This window comes from Coloeus monedula (genome assembly GCF_965178545.1).
Source record: "Coloeus monedula genome assembly, chromosome: 6".
NCBI classification, from domain to species: Eukaryota; Metazoa; Chordata; class Aves; order Passeriformes; family Corvidae; genus Coloeus; species Coloeus monedula.
In genome coordinates, this window is record NC_138786.1 from 59,782,592 (window position 1) to 59,796,809 (window position 14,218).

The 14,218-nt window shown below is 49.4% G+C and overlaps 1 protein-coding gene across 1 annotated transcript in view; it reads left to right on the forward strand.

Moving 5' to 3' along the window:
* Nucleotides 1–5,298: 5,298 nt before the first annotated feature.
* Nucleotides 5,299–14,218, forward strand: part of RTN1 (reticulon 1) — a gene marked incomplete at both ends in the record, with an annotated part of 116,892 nt that continues 107,972 nt past the window's right edge. The window contains one exon of the mRNA XM_082283932.1: nt 5,299–5,488. Within this exon, the coding sequence (XP_082140058.1) occupies nt 5,299–5,488 (190 nt within the window). The remainder of the gene's footprint in view (nt 5,489–14,218) is intronic.

Genomic DNA, 14,218 nt, shown 5'->3' on the forward strand with positions numbered 1-14,218 from the left:
CAGCAATGGCCCAGATCTGCCAGTGCTGCAAGGCAGACCAGAGCAGCTCTCGCCAGGCCCCTCTACTCTGCTTCAGGGTGAGCTGCTCCACTTCCCACTCCAGAAGAATCTTCTTCACTTCCTGGCTCATCGCACGCGCCTCCATGTGCAGACGCATTGCCTCGTCCAAACCATCACCCACGGGCCGCAGGTAGTGGACTAGGCTTTGCAAGAGCAAGAACCAGAATGCCAAGGAACCCATGGTCTGTGGGAGGATGGAGAGAAGGCCTTGAGTGGGGCGGGGAGGGAGGCAGCCGGCAGTGGGGGCAGCAGGGACGGGAATGACAGGGGCCTGGGGCCAGGAAGGACAGGGCCCCAGACAGCTGGCAGGCAGCAAGGCCTGTCCCACTGCCCCAGCAGCAGCAGCAGCAGCAGCAGCAGCAGCAGCAGCAGCAGCAGCAGCACCGTGCCCTGGCCAAGGCTCTCCCGTGAGGGGCTGTCCCTGCCCTGTGCAGCCGGGGAACCCTCCCCCGGGTGCAGCGTTTCTGCCCCAGCCCTTGTCCCCAGCCCAGCCTCCCCGCCACGTGTGCACTCACCGCTTGCCCAAGCAATACAGGGCCAGCGTTACCTGCTGGGGCCTTTGGTAGCTGCCCCCACTGTGACACATCGCCCGTGATGTCACAGGAACCACAGAACATCACAGCCAGGCCAGCCCCACCCTTTGTGCCCAGCCCAGCTCAGCCACTCCGAGTGGCCCTGGTGAACTGCTTAAGGCTGCTTTTGAGTGAATCTTCTTCTAAGAACTTCCCTTGGTCTTTCTTTTGTCTTTCTTATCAGCTGCCCTCCATTGCCAGTCTCATAGATATCCATGTTGGAAGGCACCCTCAAGGATCATTGAGTCTGAGCCTTGACTCCACACTGGTTGAGCCACACTTAAATCTCTGAGTTGTCGAGGTCGAAAAAGACCCTGAAGATCTCACAGTCCAACTGCAAATTTAACACTGCCTACTCCACCAATCAGCCAGCTCTCCAAATGCCACATCCACACAACATTTAAACCTTTCTGAGGTGCTGACTCAGCCATTTCCCTGGGCAGCCTGTTTGCAAGCTTGAGATCCTCTTTATTGAAGGAATATTTCCTAGAGATCCAATCTAAAGCTCCCACGGTGCAACTTGAGGTCATTTCCTCTGCTCGCATTGCTTGTTCCCTGGGCTAATAGAATGACCCCCACCTAGCTACAACCTCCCTTCAGGGACCACCTGCACTGTGTCAGGAGCTTGGGCTGTCAAAGCAGCTCCTTGCAGAAGAGAGAAAGGTGATGCTTTTGCACTGGCATTCCCGTGATCCAGTGGGACCAAACGGGTTGTCGCTGGGCAGGAGAGTTTCAGGCTGCCAGGAAGCGTTTCCATGTGAGGAGAACCTTTCTGCCAAACACATCAACCAAGGGAATCCATGCCCTTCCAAGCAGAAGGAAAAAATCAGAATTTTCCTTGCAGAAAATGGAAAGGTTTGGAGTGCAAGTCAGTGCTGGAATGTGCCCGCATGTCCGTGTGGATTTTGCTAACCTGCAAGGCCAGACTGGGAAGATGGGATCCCTGCACCCAGGAAATGCCCTCTTGCTCTGGGGCCTTCCAATGGCACTGGCAGCACAAGTGAGAGCCCTTCAGCAAGGCCCCAGTTTGGGCAAACCCTGAATTCCCTAAGAAAGCAGCTCAGATGTACACTGCCTGCCCTGTGGGATGCCAGAGGACAGACCAGCTCCACAAGGTGCTAATGCAATACAGCTTAGGCTGCAGCTTTCTGCCCTTGTGTCTCTGGAGCCTCGGAGGGGAAGGCTGCGTTGCTTGGCACGACCTTCACCAGCTCTCCTGCTAACAGCACTGGGCACCCCAAGGCTGTTTGGTCTCGGCTCGGGCAAGAGCAGAAAGAAACCCTCGCCTGGGTTCGTAGATCCCTGAGATGAGCAAGGACGAGGAGTGTGCAGAGAAGAGGCCGTCAGCACTGCACAGCAGCTTCTCTCAGCCATGAATAGCAGGAAACTAACACTGATCTTATGGTTTGGGGTTGGTGGTGTGTTTTGTTTGGAGCTTTTTTCCCCCACAAGAAAACCTGTGGCATTTGCCATGTTGCACACCTGGATTTGAGTGGTCCACTCTCAGTGCAGCCTAGATCAGTCTCAAAATTGTGCCTTTGCCCCTCTCTTTCCTCGATGTGTTACGATGTGTCGTTTGAAGGGGTTGATGGGTAACACCCTTTCTCTTTTTTCACCTTGTGCTCAAGAGCTGGGAGAGCCACTGACCACCCTCCCCCGGCCCAGCTTGAGCCTAAAAGGGTTGTGCAGTAGGGTAACATGGCATGTTGCCAGCGCCTCAGCTGCCAGCACCGGTGCTAGCCAACGTGGAAGGCTCATCTGTATGGCTTGAGTCAGCTCACAGCTGCCAGCATCTGTGCTGTGTCCTGCCCCACATTTATTCTGCCATCAAGTCAGAGGGCACAAACCTGACACTGACAAGTCCACCTCAAGACCATGTCCCCAGGTCACACAGCCACACATTCCTTAAGTACCTCCAGGCATGGCAATTCCCCCAGTTCCATGGGCAGTCTGTGCCAGTGCTTGACAACCCTTTCAGATGAGAAATTTTTCCCTAACACCCAATCTAAACCACTCCTGGCACAACTTGAGGCCAGTTCCTCTTGTCCTGTCCCTTGTTCCCTGGGAGCAGAGCCTGACCTGCACGAGCTCCACCCTCCTGTCAGGCAGTTGCAGGGAGTGAGAAGGCTCCTCTTGGATCCTGGTCTTCTCCAATGTCAGCCCCTCCAGCTCCCTCAGCTGCTCCTCATCAGACTGCTTCTCCAGGCTCTTCCCCAGCTCCCTTCCCTTCTCTGCACACACACTCCAGCCCCTCAAGGTCTTCCTTGACATGAGGGGCCCAAAACTGAATTCAGGGTTTGAGATACAGCCTCTTCAGGGCCCAGCACAGGACAGACATTTCGCTGGTCCTGCTGCCTCACTATTTTTGATAGAGGCCAGCATGCCACTGGCCTTCCTGGCCACCTCTTCACACTGCTGACTCCTCCTTGTCCCCATTTCTATTCAATAAGCAGAGCACACACTCTTTCTTCTCAGTCTTTTGCTGTAGTAACAGTGCCTGTGTTCACAGCAGCAGCCCTCAGACCATGATAACCCCTTTGGTCTGTGGAAATGAATCATTCCTAGCGGGTGTGTGCGCTCATTCTGATGATGCTGCATTATCACAAGACCTTTGTGATGGCCCATTGCTCACACAGCAGAGCTGCCAGGGGCTCAGTGCTCTTACAGGCCTTCTCCTGAGTGCTTCAGTCCATTGCACACTCACACAAAGCGACTCGTGGGGCGTCCCAGAGAGTGGTGGACACAAAAGAAAACTGGGGAATCCAAACAAGGATGCGCATTAAGATCTATGGGAAGACATATTTTTAAAAACATCCTGAATATTATTAACATCATTAATAGCAATATTGAAGTCATCAGAATCTTGCTGGAATCATAATCAGACATTGTATATGTCATTGTATATGTCAAAGTGGGAGCCATGAATTTGGAAAATCAATCTCCTTGGCTCATGAGATGAGCCTGAGGTATGGGATTTGGCCTTACAAACTCCATGGCTAAAATCATTGCTACTGATCTGCAGCAAACATTGAAATAAAGAAAATCCAGTTAGCCTGGGCATCTTCTTGACTGTGAGGCTGCTGAGGCCCTGGCCCACACTGCCCACAGAAGCTGTGGCTGCCCCATCCCTGGCAGTGTTCCAGGCCAGCTTGGATGGGGCTTGGAGCAACCTGGCCTAGTGGAAGGTGTCCCTGTCCATAGCAGTGTGTTAGAACTAGATTGTCTCCTAGATTCATCCCAAACCATTCTATGATTCTCAGGCAGCAGCAGGACAGAGCGAGGATAAGGGTGGCAATTCGCCAGGAAGATAAGACAAATGGATAGTAGCCTCAAGGCTACTTTTGAGGCTTTTCATCTTGTATTGTGGACTTACTCTGGATTTCCTCCCCCCTTGCTTGGAAAAAGTGGGAACATGTTCAGTTTTCAAGCCCAAGCACAAGCTTGCTGCAGCTGGAGAGGGTCTGAAGCCTGCCTAGGGATGCTGTGACACACAGATCACAGCTGGAGATCCACTGCTGCAACAGCCAAAGAGCCAGGTGAGAATGAAATCTTCTGGCTGGGGCAATTACTCTCCGCTTTGTAGCTTGACCTGCCACATGACAAGAGAGAGGTCCTTCTACAAGACAGGGTATTTGTTTCCTTGACCTGTAAGTGCCAGAACTCTGTGCAATGCAGGAGTGATCCCAGCCCCTTTACCTGAGTCCCTTTCCTCATCTGTAAAAGGACAACAAGGAAACTTGTTCCTCGTTCACCTCATAAGTGGCACAGATTCTGTGAAAGCACAGATCCTGCCCTGTGCTTTCACCTTTGCTGTATCTCACACTGCTGCTGCTCTCACTGACAGCAAAAATCCCTGATATTTCTCATTGCCTCAGTACACACACGATTTTTGTGAGGCAGTAAGCAAGCAAATATAATGACACAAAAAAAAAAAAAAAAAAAAAAGGAAAGAAAAAAAACCCGGCACACAGACACCTGCTGTGAGTTTATTTTGACAAGTGTCATTTAGATGCAATAAGCTGCGATCATGTCTCCAGCGCGGCTGCAGAGAGGAGCCAACTGGGTAAACAAACCCAGGGGCAGAGTGCGGCTTCTCTCGCCGGGTTAGGGTCCAGCGGAGAGGGGGAGGAAAAGGGCGATTTTAGGGTGGGCTTGCCGAGAGCTGTCTGCCCTCTCGGCCGAGCCCGGCCGTGCGGGAGGAGCCGGGGGCTCTCCCGGCGGGCGCGTTGCCGTGCCGGGCTGCGGCGCCTGCGGGATGCTCTGGAGCGCAGGGATGCGGAGGAGGGGGGCTGCGGGAGGGGAGAGGGAGGCGTGTGCCTGCCTGCAAGGGGGCATTTCTTCCCTTAACCCACACAAGCCGATGCCCACCCTGCTGAAGCAGTTAAACGGGGGAGAGCGGCAGCCCGGCTGGCAGATTCCTGCCCTGTGATATGCCAGCCACAGGGTGACGCAAGGGCTGGAAGGCTCCAACTAACAAGCCATTTTCACCTGCGTAATAAGCGCTAGTGGAGATACGGCAGCGGCGGCGGCGGCGACTCCCGGTCCCTGCAGCCGGCCAGACCCCAGCGCGGCCGCAGCACCAGCCAGCCCGGCGGCCCCCGTAGCCCTTCCGGTGGCCCCCGCTGCATCCCGAGAGCCGGAGATCAGCGGCCGCCTTGCAGGCAGCATGTCAGCCCCGCCGGACCCCCAGGACCTGCTGCTGGCGGGCACTGGGGTGCACTGGGCTGCGGACGGGGCGGACCAGTACGCGACTGGGGCTCCGCTGCGGGATGGAGATGGGGCTCAGCAGCGGGAACAGCTGGGTTTCGGCTCCTCCAGGGAACACCCGCCCGTTACCATGGCGACTGCATCCCCAGGTAAAAGGCGAGGGGTACCCAGGGATGCTCAACAAAGGGGCCCTGGCAGGAGCATCTCCCGGTTGTCTCGTTCCTGACCCTTCTTCTGTTTTTCTCCCAGCCTGGCTGCTTGGAATCATCGCTAACGAGTTAGTGACTGCACGTAGGGAAACAGAAAATAACGAGGAATTGCGGCCTTTGCAAATAGTTATTTTTTGCTGATGTGGGGGAGGGGGGACGCAGGAGCCAGCCAAGTTCCCTAAAGCTCTTTGCAGTTTGTTAGGCATAAGACACCCAGATTTCAGGCAAATGTTGGAGGGCATTTGATTTCATCTGACTTGTTGTGTATCTGTCCTCATTTGTCAAACACCTGTTCACATCTGGAGTGACAGATCTCAACGGAGTTACTTTAGCTATTTGCCGTGCACCTGGAATTCCTGCACGGCCCCTTATGTTATTTCAACATGCAGCTTTTAATGGAGTGCCTATTCTAAAGTGTTTGTACATTTCATGCATGCTTTTGGGACTTGTTCATTTATTTGTGGACTTCTTGCTTGCTGTGTTTTCTGCCTTTTGAACATTGAGGTGTGTTCAACTTCAGGTGCATTTAGTTTAGGGTATGTAGGTTCATTGATTTTCAGTTTCTTTTTGGGATGTGTTCAATTTCCCTTGGTTTAGGGCTGCTTTCTTTAGTAGGTGCATTAGTAGCAGGTGTATATCTGTTAATGAACCCCAGAAGGCTTCAGCTTCCCATAGCTCCTGGTAGAAATGTTTGGGGAAAAACTACTCTCTTTCCTTCTTGGTGACACATCCCTACTTTCTTTCCCACTGCTGCCTGTCAGAGAACCCAGACAGCCAGAAACCCCAGCCCTGGGGAAGCTGATGCATCCCATCTCACCGGGAAGTAGATATTTCCATTACATAGCCTGAAGCCTTAAACTTGTCTTGAGTAAGTTGAGGGCCAGGGCTCGGGACAGGAACCGATCTCTGTTATGCAATAGCTGCAGGAGCATTAGGAACTGCGTTTTTGGGCTGAGTCCCTTCTAATCCCCTCCAGTCAATCAGCACAAAGAGTAGCTGGCCAGGAACAGCACAGTCTGTGTGGCTATGTGTGCTGTTCTGCTCACAGGCACACGTGTGGTTTCACAGGGTCTGAGTGTGCGTCGGTGCCTGTGTGTGCTCCCAACATGGATGTTTGCCTGGTGCCTGTCTGTCTGCTTGATGTGACCGAGTTCAGGGGTAAAATGGGATCTAATGCCCCTCGGCTGATGTGGGAAATGTTTTGCTGTTTTGTAGCTCTGGGCAGGCACCTAATCTGCTGATGTGCTGCTCATTCGCTGAGCTGAGTGTTGGGTTGTGAAACGTGACTTTCTACTGGAGGCAGAGGCAGATGGCTGGGAATGTCAGGCTGCTTGAGTTGTGCAAAGAGGGGCACGACTGGGGTCTCCAGGTAGGGCTACCTCAACCATGTAATGACACAAAGAAGGGGGGAAAAGAGTCCTGTGAGCTTTTTTTGTTCACTGATGGATAAAAATATGGCCATGCTGAATCTTAGCATACAGAACAAAGAGGGGTGGTCTCTTAAACGGTGTAAATCACCATTAAATGGAATCACTGTGAAGCTGCTTACATTTAATGAAGGCTTCTTCAGGCTTGACATGATCTGTAGATTTGCACTTAGAGAATGCAGAATAGACAGACAGACAGAAAGAAAAGAAAAAGAAAAAGGAAAAAAGGGAAGAAGAAAGAAAGAAAGAAAAAGAGGTGCAAAGAAAATTTCCAGCTTTTGGAATCATCTGCAAAGGAGTTTTAGATGTGTTTGTCTGCATGTGTCAAACTGTGACAAGGTGGAGGCAAAGTGAGTAATACAGACCTTTTTTTGGTGTTCGCTGGCTGTGGACTGTCAGGCTGTCAAACCAGCAGTACCATAAGAGTAGTAATGTGCTTTAGACATTTCCCATTTTGTTTTCCCTGTTCAATAAAGAACCGTTGTGTGGCTGTGTGCGTGTCTGGCCGACCATGGCAGACAGAGCAGCATCCCAAGCAGTGCAGCCCTGCGCACGCAGTCTCCCTCTGTTTGTGGCTGCAGCAGCTGTATTTCTGTTCCACACTACCTAGAGAGCCACGACTCCCGCCCCCTTCACCGGGGGAAGTAAATAATTTCCTTGTTCTCTCTGTGTGACTAAGTATTCATAAGTTTCTGAATAAGAAGACTGTCATATTGTTGAATATCTGAAACTGTCAAGTTTTTCTGAAAACTCTTTTATTTCTCCTGCTCCAGCTTTTTTACAACACTGCCATAGTCTGCTGTAAACTCAAACACTCCTGACACAATGGGCCATCTGGGGACACTTTAGACAAGGAGCAATCCATCCAAACAAGAGTGAACTGGACAGAATAATTTTCAGGTAGCTTCCCAGCACATCCTGTATCTTCCTCCACACCTGTCAGACCAGTCATCTTTTTTTGTGAAAACCATGGTTATGCTCTCCGAGGCAAGAGCAGGGTTTGGAGTCTGGGAGATTCTCCCAGCATGAAAATAACTGAAAACAAATGGCGGGAATTTATCACAGGTTGTGCAGATATTTTCTTATACAACCTAAAAATTTGCAAACTTTCCCTCATCTTGGCTTTTGTTTTAAGTTTGAAAACCAGCCAGGGATTGTTGAAAGGTTCAGGAATATTTTTGAGCTGGCCGTGGGCCCGGCTTTGAGCCAAGCTGGCTTTGTGTCAAAACCTGGTGAGTGGTTTTTGAATGATGAAAAGCAATGGATTTCACTCCCCATTCTTCGGATGAACCAAAATCAGCAGTGATTGAGACTGCAGAAAAAAATTCCCATGAGGAGTGGAAAGCTCTGAGATTTCTCAAGCACAGTCAGGGCAACAGGGAGCTGCAGATCCCCCATCAGCCTTTCCTCCTGCAGGGCTCCAATGGAAGATAAACTCCAGTAGCTTCTGGGCAGGGACAAAGCTGTTTCTCTTGCTTTTATACTTGGCCCCTGAATTTTGCTGAAAATGTCTCTCTTTCTCAAATGCAGAGTTTTCCTCCTTCCCAAAAATCAATTTGGTTCAGGGTAAGAGGACCTTGCAGGCAGCTCTTGCAAGGACTGGTGAGCGAAGAGGTCCTGAAGGGCTGGTGAGCAGTTATATGTTTGTGAAGAGAGCCCTGTGTCACCCAACACACCATCTGGTTACAGATTCTGTTATTTTATTTTTATGCATCAACAGTGATTAAAATCCCTTGACAGGAATTATTTCCAAAAATATTACACAGGCTACCAGGCATTCCCCAGGATAAATACATATGGTTTCCTCCAGAGAAATGGCGAAATGTAAGAACGGACTGTACCTCCATGCTGGGTGTGTTCTTCAGGGAAAAATAGCAGGAGAAGGTCAGGAACTCACACAAATGGTGATTCCTGTGTGAGGATCAGGGAAATTTCATGCAGCCTGGTGCATGGGTGGATCTGTAGGGTGGTGTAGGCAGTGGTGTTATGCCCCCACATCCACGCAGCTGAGATTGAGAGAGCTGCCAGCTCGTACTCACTCTAAGCCTTCAGACAGGGCACAGCAGTCAGGGCATCCCTGGCAATCCTGGCCTGTTTCCAGCTGCCTCCAAAGACAGGTCACATGTGGGGTCCAGCTGCCCAAAGGAGAGGAGGTCAGTGCCACAGGGGATGGTATCAGTAACTGGGATGTATCTACATGGATACAATGGGAGGGTGGATATGGCCTGTGGGAACCCTTCTAGAACAGCATCCAGGGGTTGGTTGGGATCCCCTGGGTTGCCTCAGTGATGTGGAAATCCTGTGCTTATGAATAACAGCACCCATTTGGTGTGTGCCAGTGAGGGAAGGAGGGACTCAAAGCTGCTCGGATGAGGCAGATGAGTGGAGGAACAGCCTCTGCCTGCTGAGGAGCAGTGGGAGACCAAATCCCAGGAGTGTTTCATGCTCTGATAGTCGTAGATATAACACACAAGACCGTGAGGGATGTTGGCTCCCACTGCTTCATGATGAGGACGGTCTCTAATGTCAGTGCTTTAAGTAAAGACATTTTTAAAAACCTTTTCTAATTCACATGATTTGTAGAGGTTGACTTTGAAGATATGTGCAGTGCACCCATGTGTTCTCACCATGAGATAACCCACCAACCCATGAGATAACCCACTGCAAGGGACTGCAGTGAGGTGCTCCTGCCATAAGCCTGAATTGGTATTGATAAAGCTGCACCAGTGAATCTCAGTTTATGGTTTCTGTCCAGTTACTGGGGAGGGTGAGTTACTGGCAGCTTTGCATCTCAGCCTGAAAGAGATTTCTTACGGCTTTCAGGCAGGTTGAGAGCACCGTGGCTCACCTGGGTGGAGAGAAGTAGGCATAAACATGAATGTCTGCGCTGCTTGGGTTTGGCACTGACACTTTTTGGGATACCAGATCATGGACAAATGCATCAGGTTCCCCACAACAACTGGCTATTTGTGGCCTTCCCCCCCCTTCCCAGGTCTTGCTGTAGGAAGATCTCTCTCTCCCCAAGCATCCATGGCAATGCGCTGCTCTGGAAAGACCAAGATCCAAACCCTGATTTTTCAAATTGCTGTAGAAAATCGTGATATGGTGGATTCACTGACCTAAGCATGACACATGGGAGCCTCAGCAGGTGTTTGGAAATGTGTCCTGAACTGCCTGGCAATCCTGCTCAGATTGAACCACCTGAGGCCAGATTTAGTCTCACTTTGGAAGAGTATATATTCATGCCAATTCTACTATCAACATTTTAGTCCTTTCTGATTTAGAGAACTGAATTTAGTTTTTCTCTGCTGTCTGGATTAGCCACTCAAAACAAAACTTCTGATCTGCTGCTGGGAGTGAAGGGGACAGGGATCATTTGGTGGAGGTTCTCCCCATTCCCTGGTGTTTTGTTAGTGCAAGCAGATTTTGCAGAGAGAGAGAACAAAGCGGATTTCTTCTTGGATCTTTCTGTTCTTGTAATCCTCATGAAGCTTGACAAAGTAGCCTAAGTACACGGTTAGCCATCAAAAAAAAAAAAAAAAAATCCTGTTGAAATACCATCCTTCATTCTCATTTGTGTAAAGTACGAGCAATGGCTCCTGCTGGGTTTCTCCAGCAATGCTCTGCATTTGGGGTGCTCTTAGAGGTGCATAAAAACTCCTGGTTTAAAATCTGTGCAATTCTGTGCAGCAGAAGTGTAGTTCTCAACTCCATGCAGATCAAAATGCAGCTGGTTTTGCCCTGTTCCTCACAGGGATGCAGGTAGTTCTGTCCACTTTGACTGCCACACTGATAAATTTTTTTCAGCCTTCAGGGCTGCAATTGAGTTGAGGAAGAGGATGAGGCAGATGAAAGAGCAAAGTAGTACCAGGGAGGGTGACTCACCTGCCTTATTTTAATCTTCATCACTCAGTAATGAAATGTTTTATTTATAGGCAAGGAACCGAGAGGGAGAGTTTGGGGAGGAGGAGAATGACGAGGAGGGGAGAGGCTTTGGATGTCCCAGTTACTGCAAGTGCTGGGTTTTGTGAGTTGCAGTATTTTCTGCGCTGTGAATCTCCCCTGGGCTGGGTGGTTCCTTATCTCTCACTGGTGCAAGGGTCCCAGGAGGCACATCTGCCTCCTTTTTTTCTTCAGCTCTGGAAATGCCACTTGATGATATGTCTTATGCTTTATTTTTACAAAAAAAACCCCTGTATTGTTCAGGTATCATTGTGTCTGGGGACAGTGACCCCAGAAAATGCCTGCATGTTGCCTCCGTTTCAATCCTCCCAGAAATGTTTGAGCAGATGCCACAGGTTGGTTTATCACGTCCTCACAGACTGTCCTATGAAGGGATCCTGGCCCAACTGCGTGGCCCTGGATTTGCCCAGGATGCTCAGAACTAGAGTTAGGCTTTGCTTTCAGTCCTGAGACCTGATTTGGCCCCAAGACCGAATTATTTTGTACACAAGTGTTTTAGCTTAAAGTTCCCGAAGCAGCCAAGGAGTTGTGCTGTAGGTCCACATCATCAGCAGGGAATGGAGCTTTTTAAATGGTGACTTCTTAGGAATTTCCTTCACTCTCCCTCCTCACCAGTTGGTACCTCTAAAATGGGCCAAGTACACACTGAGCTTTTTCATTTTTCATCTAGCATTTATGTCCTTATGTCTGTTCTTCGTGTTCTATTCTCTTACTTCTAAATCAGGACTGCCTCCAAATATCTGGGGGTTCATGTTTTTCTTGGGTTGTTTGTTGTTTGTTCTTTTCAAAAGAGAAGTTGGCCTCCACATAGCAAACCATGCTTCAAGTAGTGAAGCATTATTTGTAATTAGTTTTCTAATTTAGGAAAAGCTGTAGAGTTGGCATGATTCAGCACTCACGAGCAAATGTCACATTTAGTGTTCTTGTTTGTTAAGACACTTCTGATTTATGGTCAGTCTATTCCTCCAAGAAACCTTGTACCTTCAAGAGTGAGAATAAATTCTTGGCACTCACCTGCAAGGCAAGACGTGAAAATCACCTATTTCAGTCCTCCTTGTTTCAATGAAGTATTTAAGATTCTAATTTTATGGAACATAAGTGCATTCTTAACTGCTATTAAAATTAAGATGGTCTTAAGCATATGCATAAAGGTGAGCATGTTTTGTTGAATTTAAGGATAAATGAAGTAGAAGATACATCATGGATAAATTGGCTTTATTACCCATTAGACCACACTGCTTCAGGACACTTGCATATAAAATGGAAGCACCAGCACTTCCCCATCTCATTACAGCACTGTGAAAATTAACCTTTAAAGAGATCGAAAACTTAAAATGAAAACCATAATAAAGTTGCTGTTGTTTATTTTAATCTAACGTGTGCATCTAGGTGAGAATAAAAATTGTTAGAAATTACTACATCCTTCATAAGCCTGTCTCTTTCAAATATTGAGGTGTTACCTCATAAGCATTGGCTTTGTACTTTAATATTCCTAAAGAGCGGGCTTTCCCCTCTTTATTTAAATAGCAGCCAATAAAAGAGTTATTTGCATATTTCTTTCACTGCTGTTATGCGTCGCCTGCCCTTGCTACAGCCTCCTGTTATCATGAGATCTTGTATGAGAAAAGGTAGCTGGTTCTTCAGAGATGATTTCAACACAATTGCCATTAACAGCTGCAGCATTCCCAACATCTCCTTCACACAGCAGTGGCTCCCATCCTGGGTGCAGTGCTGCAGTGGGGTGTTTGCTTGGGTGCAGGAGATGATGGAGCAGGGGAGATGCTTTCTGCACTGGGGTGACTCTGCAGACCTGTACAGTTATGTCTGTGCCATTCAGGACATGAGTTATGTCTTATTTTTCAGCAGTGCTGAATTTATTAACTGCAGCTGATTTATTGCTGGTAGCTTTAAAGACATCGAAGGGACTTATTAACTGTGGCCAGTAAAAAGCAAATGCATGGGGCAGCCTGGTCAGGCTGGAAACTTTCCTGCTCCCAGTGCCTCGGGATCTTGTGCTTCTCTTGTCTCTGAAGGTTTTTTTCTGTCCAAATTATCAGTCCATATCTTGGGTGCACATGTGGGTGCCCCTGGGTGAGCCCTGTGGCTGAGAAGGAGGAAACACCAAGTCTGGCCAGTGCTTTGTATCCCAAACACAGCCCTGGGTGTCATCCCTCACCCCATCGGACCACCCATGGACATTTCAAAGGCACAAGTGCAGAAGTTACAGATCCAAATGACATCCCCAGCTTTCCCTGCACTGCATTAGTCACTGGCTGCATGATCAAACAAAAATCCTCACCCCGGGCAGGCTCTGCAGCACAGCTGTGCAGAGAAGGGCTGCAGACAGTCGGAGCCACCAGAGTTTGTACTGATAATCTCCTGCTGAGCCTGGGCCCCTCCACACAGCTCCCAAAAACACTCAGGGGCACCTGTGAAAGAACTGCTGGAGGGACAGACTGCATTTAAGGATTGTGATCTGCAAGAGAGTTCTGCCATTCACAGGCCTAATCCACCCCCTAAGTAGGGCCCCCTCCCAACATAATTTTTCATGTCAGGAAGGTGGGGACTCTCTCACCCCACACAGGTCTTGGTGCACACGTAACCAGCAGAGCAGCTCTCCTTGGAAACTGTTTTAATGCCAAGCTCATGGGCAGGCCAAAGGGCTGGATCCTGAGCACAGCCTAAAGGTTGCTCTAAATCTGCCACCACCATTCAAGTGTTCACCGTATCCAGGTCAGATGCATCCCTCTCCCTGTGTGAAGCACCGAGGCCACGGCCGGGGTGGGAGGTGAAAACCTGCAGCCAGCAGAGCTGGGGAACAGTGTCCTATCTCTGCTCTGATCTGTGGAGCAGCATGTGCTTTGTGGGAGAGGGAATGAGGTTTCAGAGTTACCAGCTCTCCGCTGGCTACTGGAGCGCAGAAGGGTCTGAATTCCAATCAGTCTTAGCTGGGTCTTTCCCTTGATGTCCTTAATGCAGAGGCAAACGAGGTGCACTTGCTGCTCATGTGCATAGGAGATGTTTTGCATTTCATGGTATTTTCTTCCCTGTTGATTTCAGCACTGAAGCACGATGCAACACGCTGGAAATGAAATGTGCACTTCAGCTGAACTGGAAGCTGAGCTGCTCCGTGCAGGTGTAGCTGTGTGATACGAGCAGCAGTCATTTGTTATTCGCAGACTGATTTTAGTAAAATGGGAAGCGTCTTCTTCTGCTCCTTATAAAAGTTACAAAAATGTGTATTGCAGTTTTTTCATCTTCTGTTTAGTGCTCATCTCTA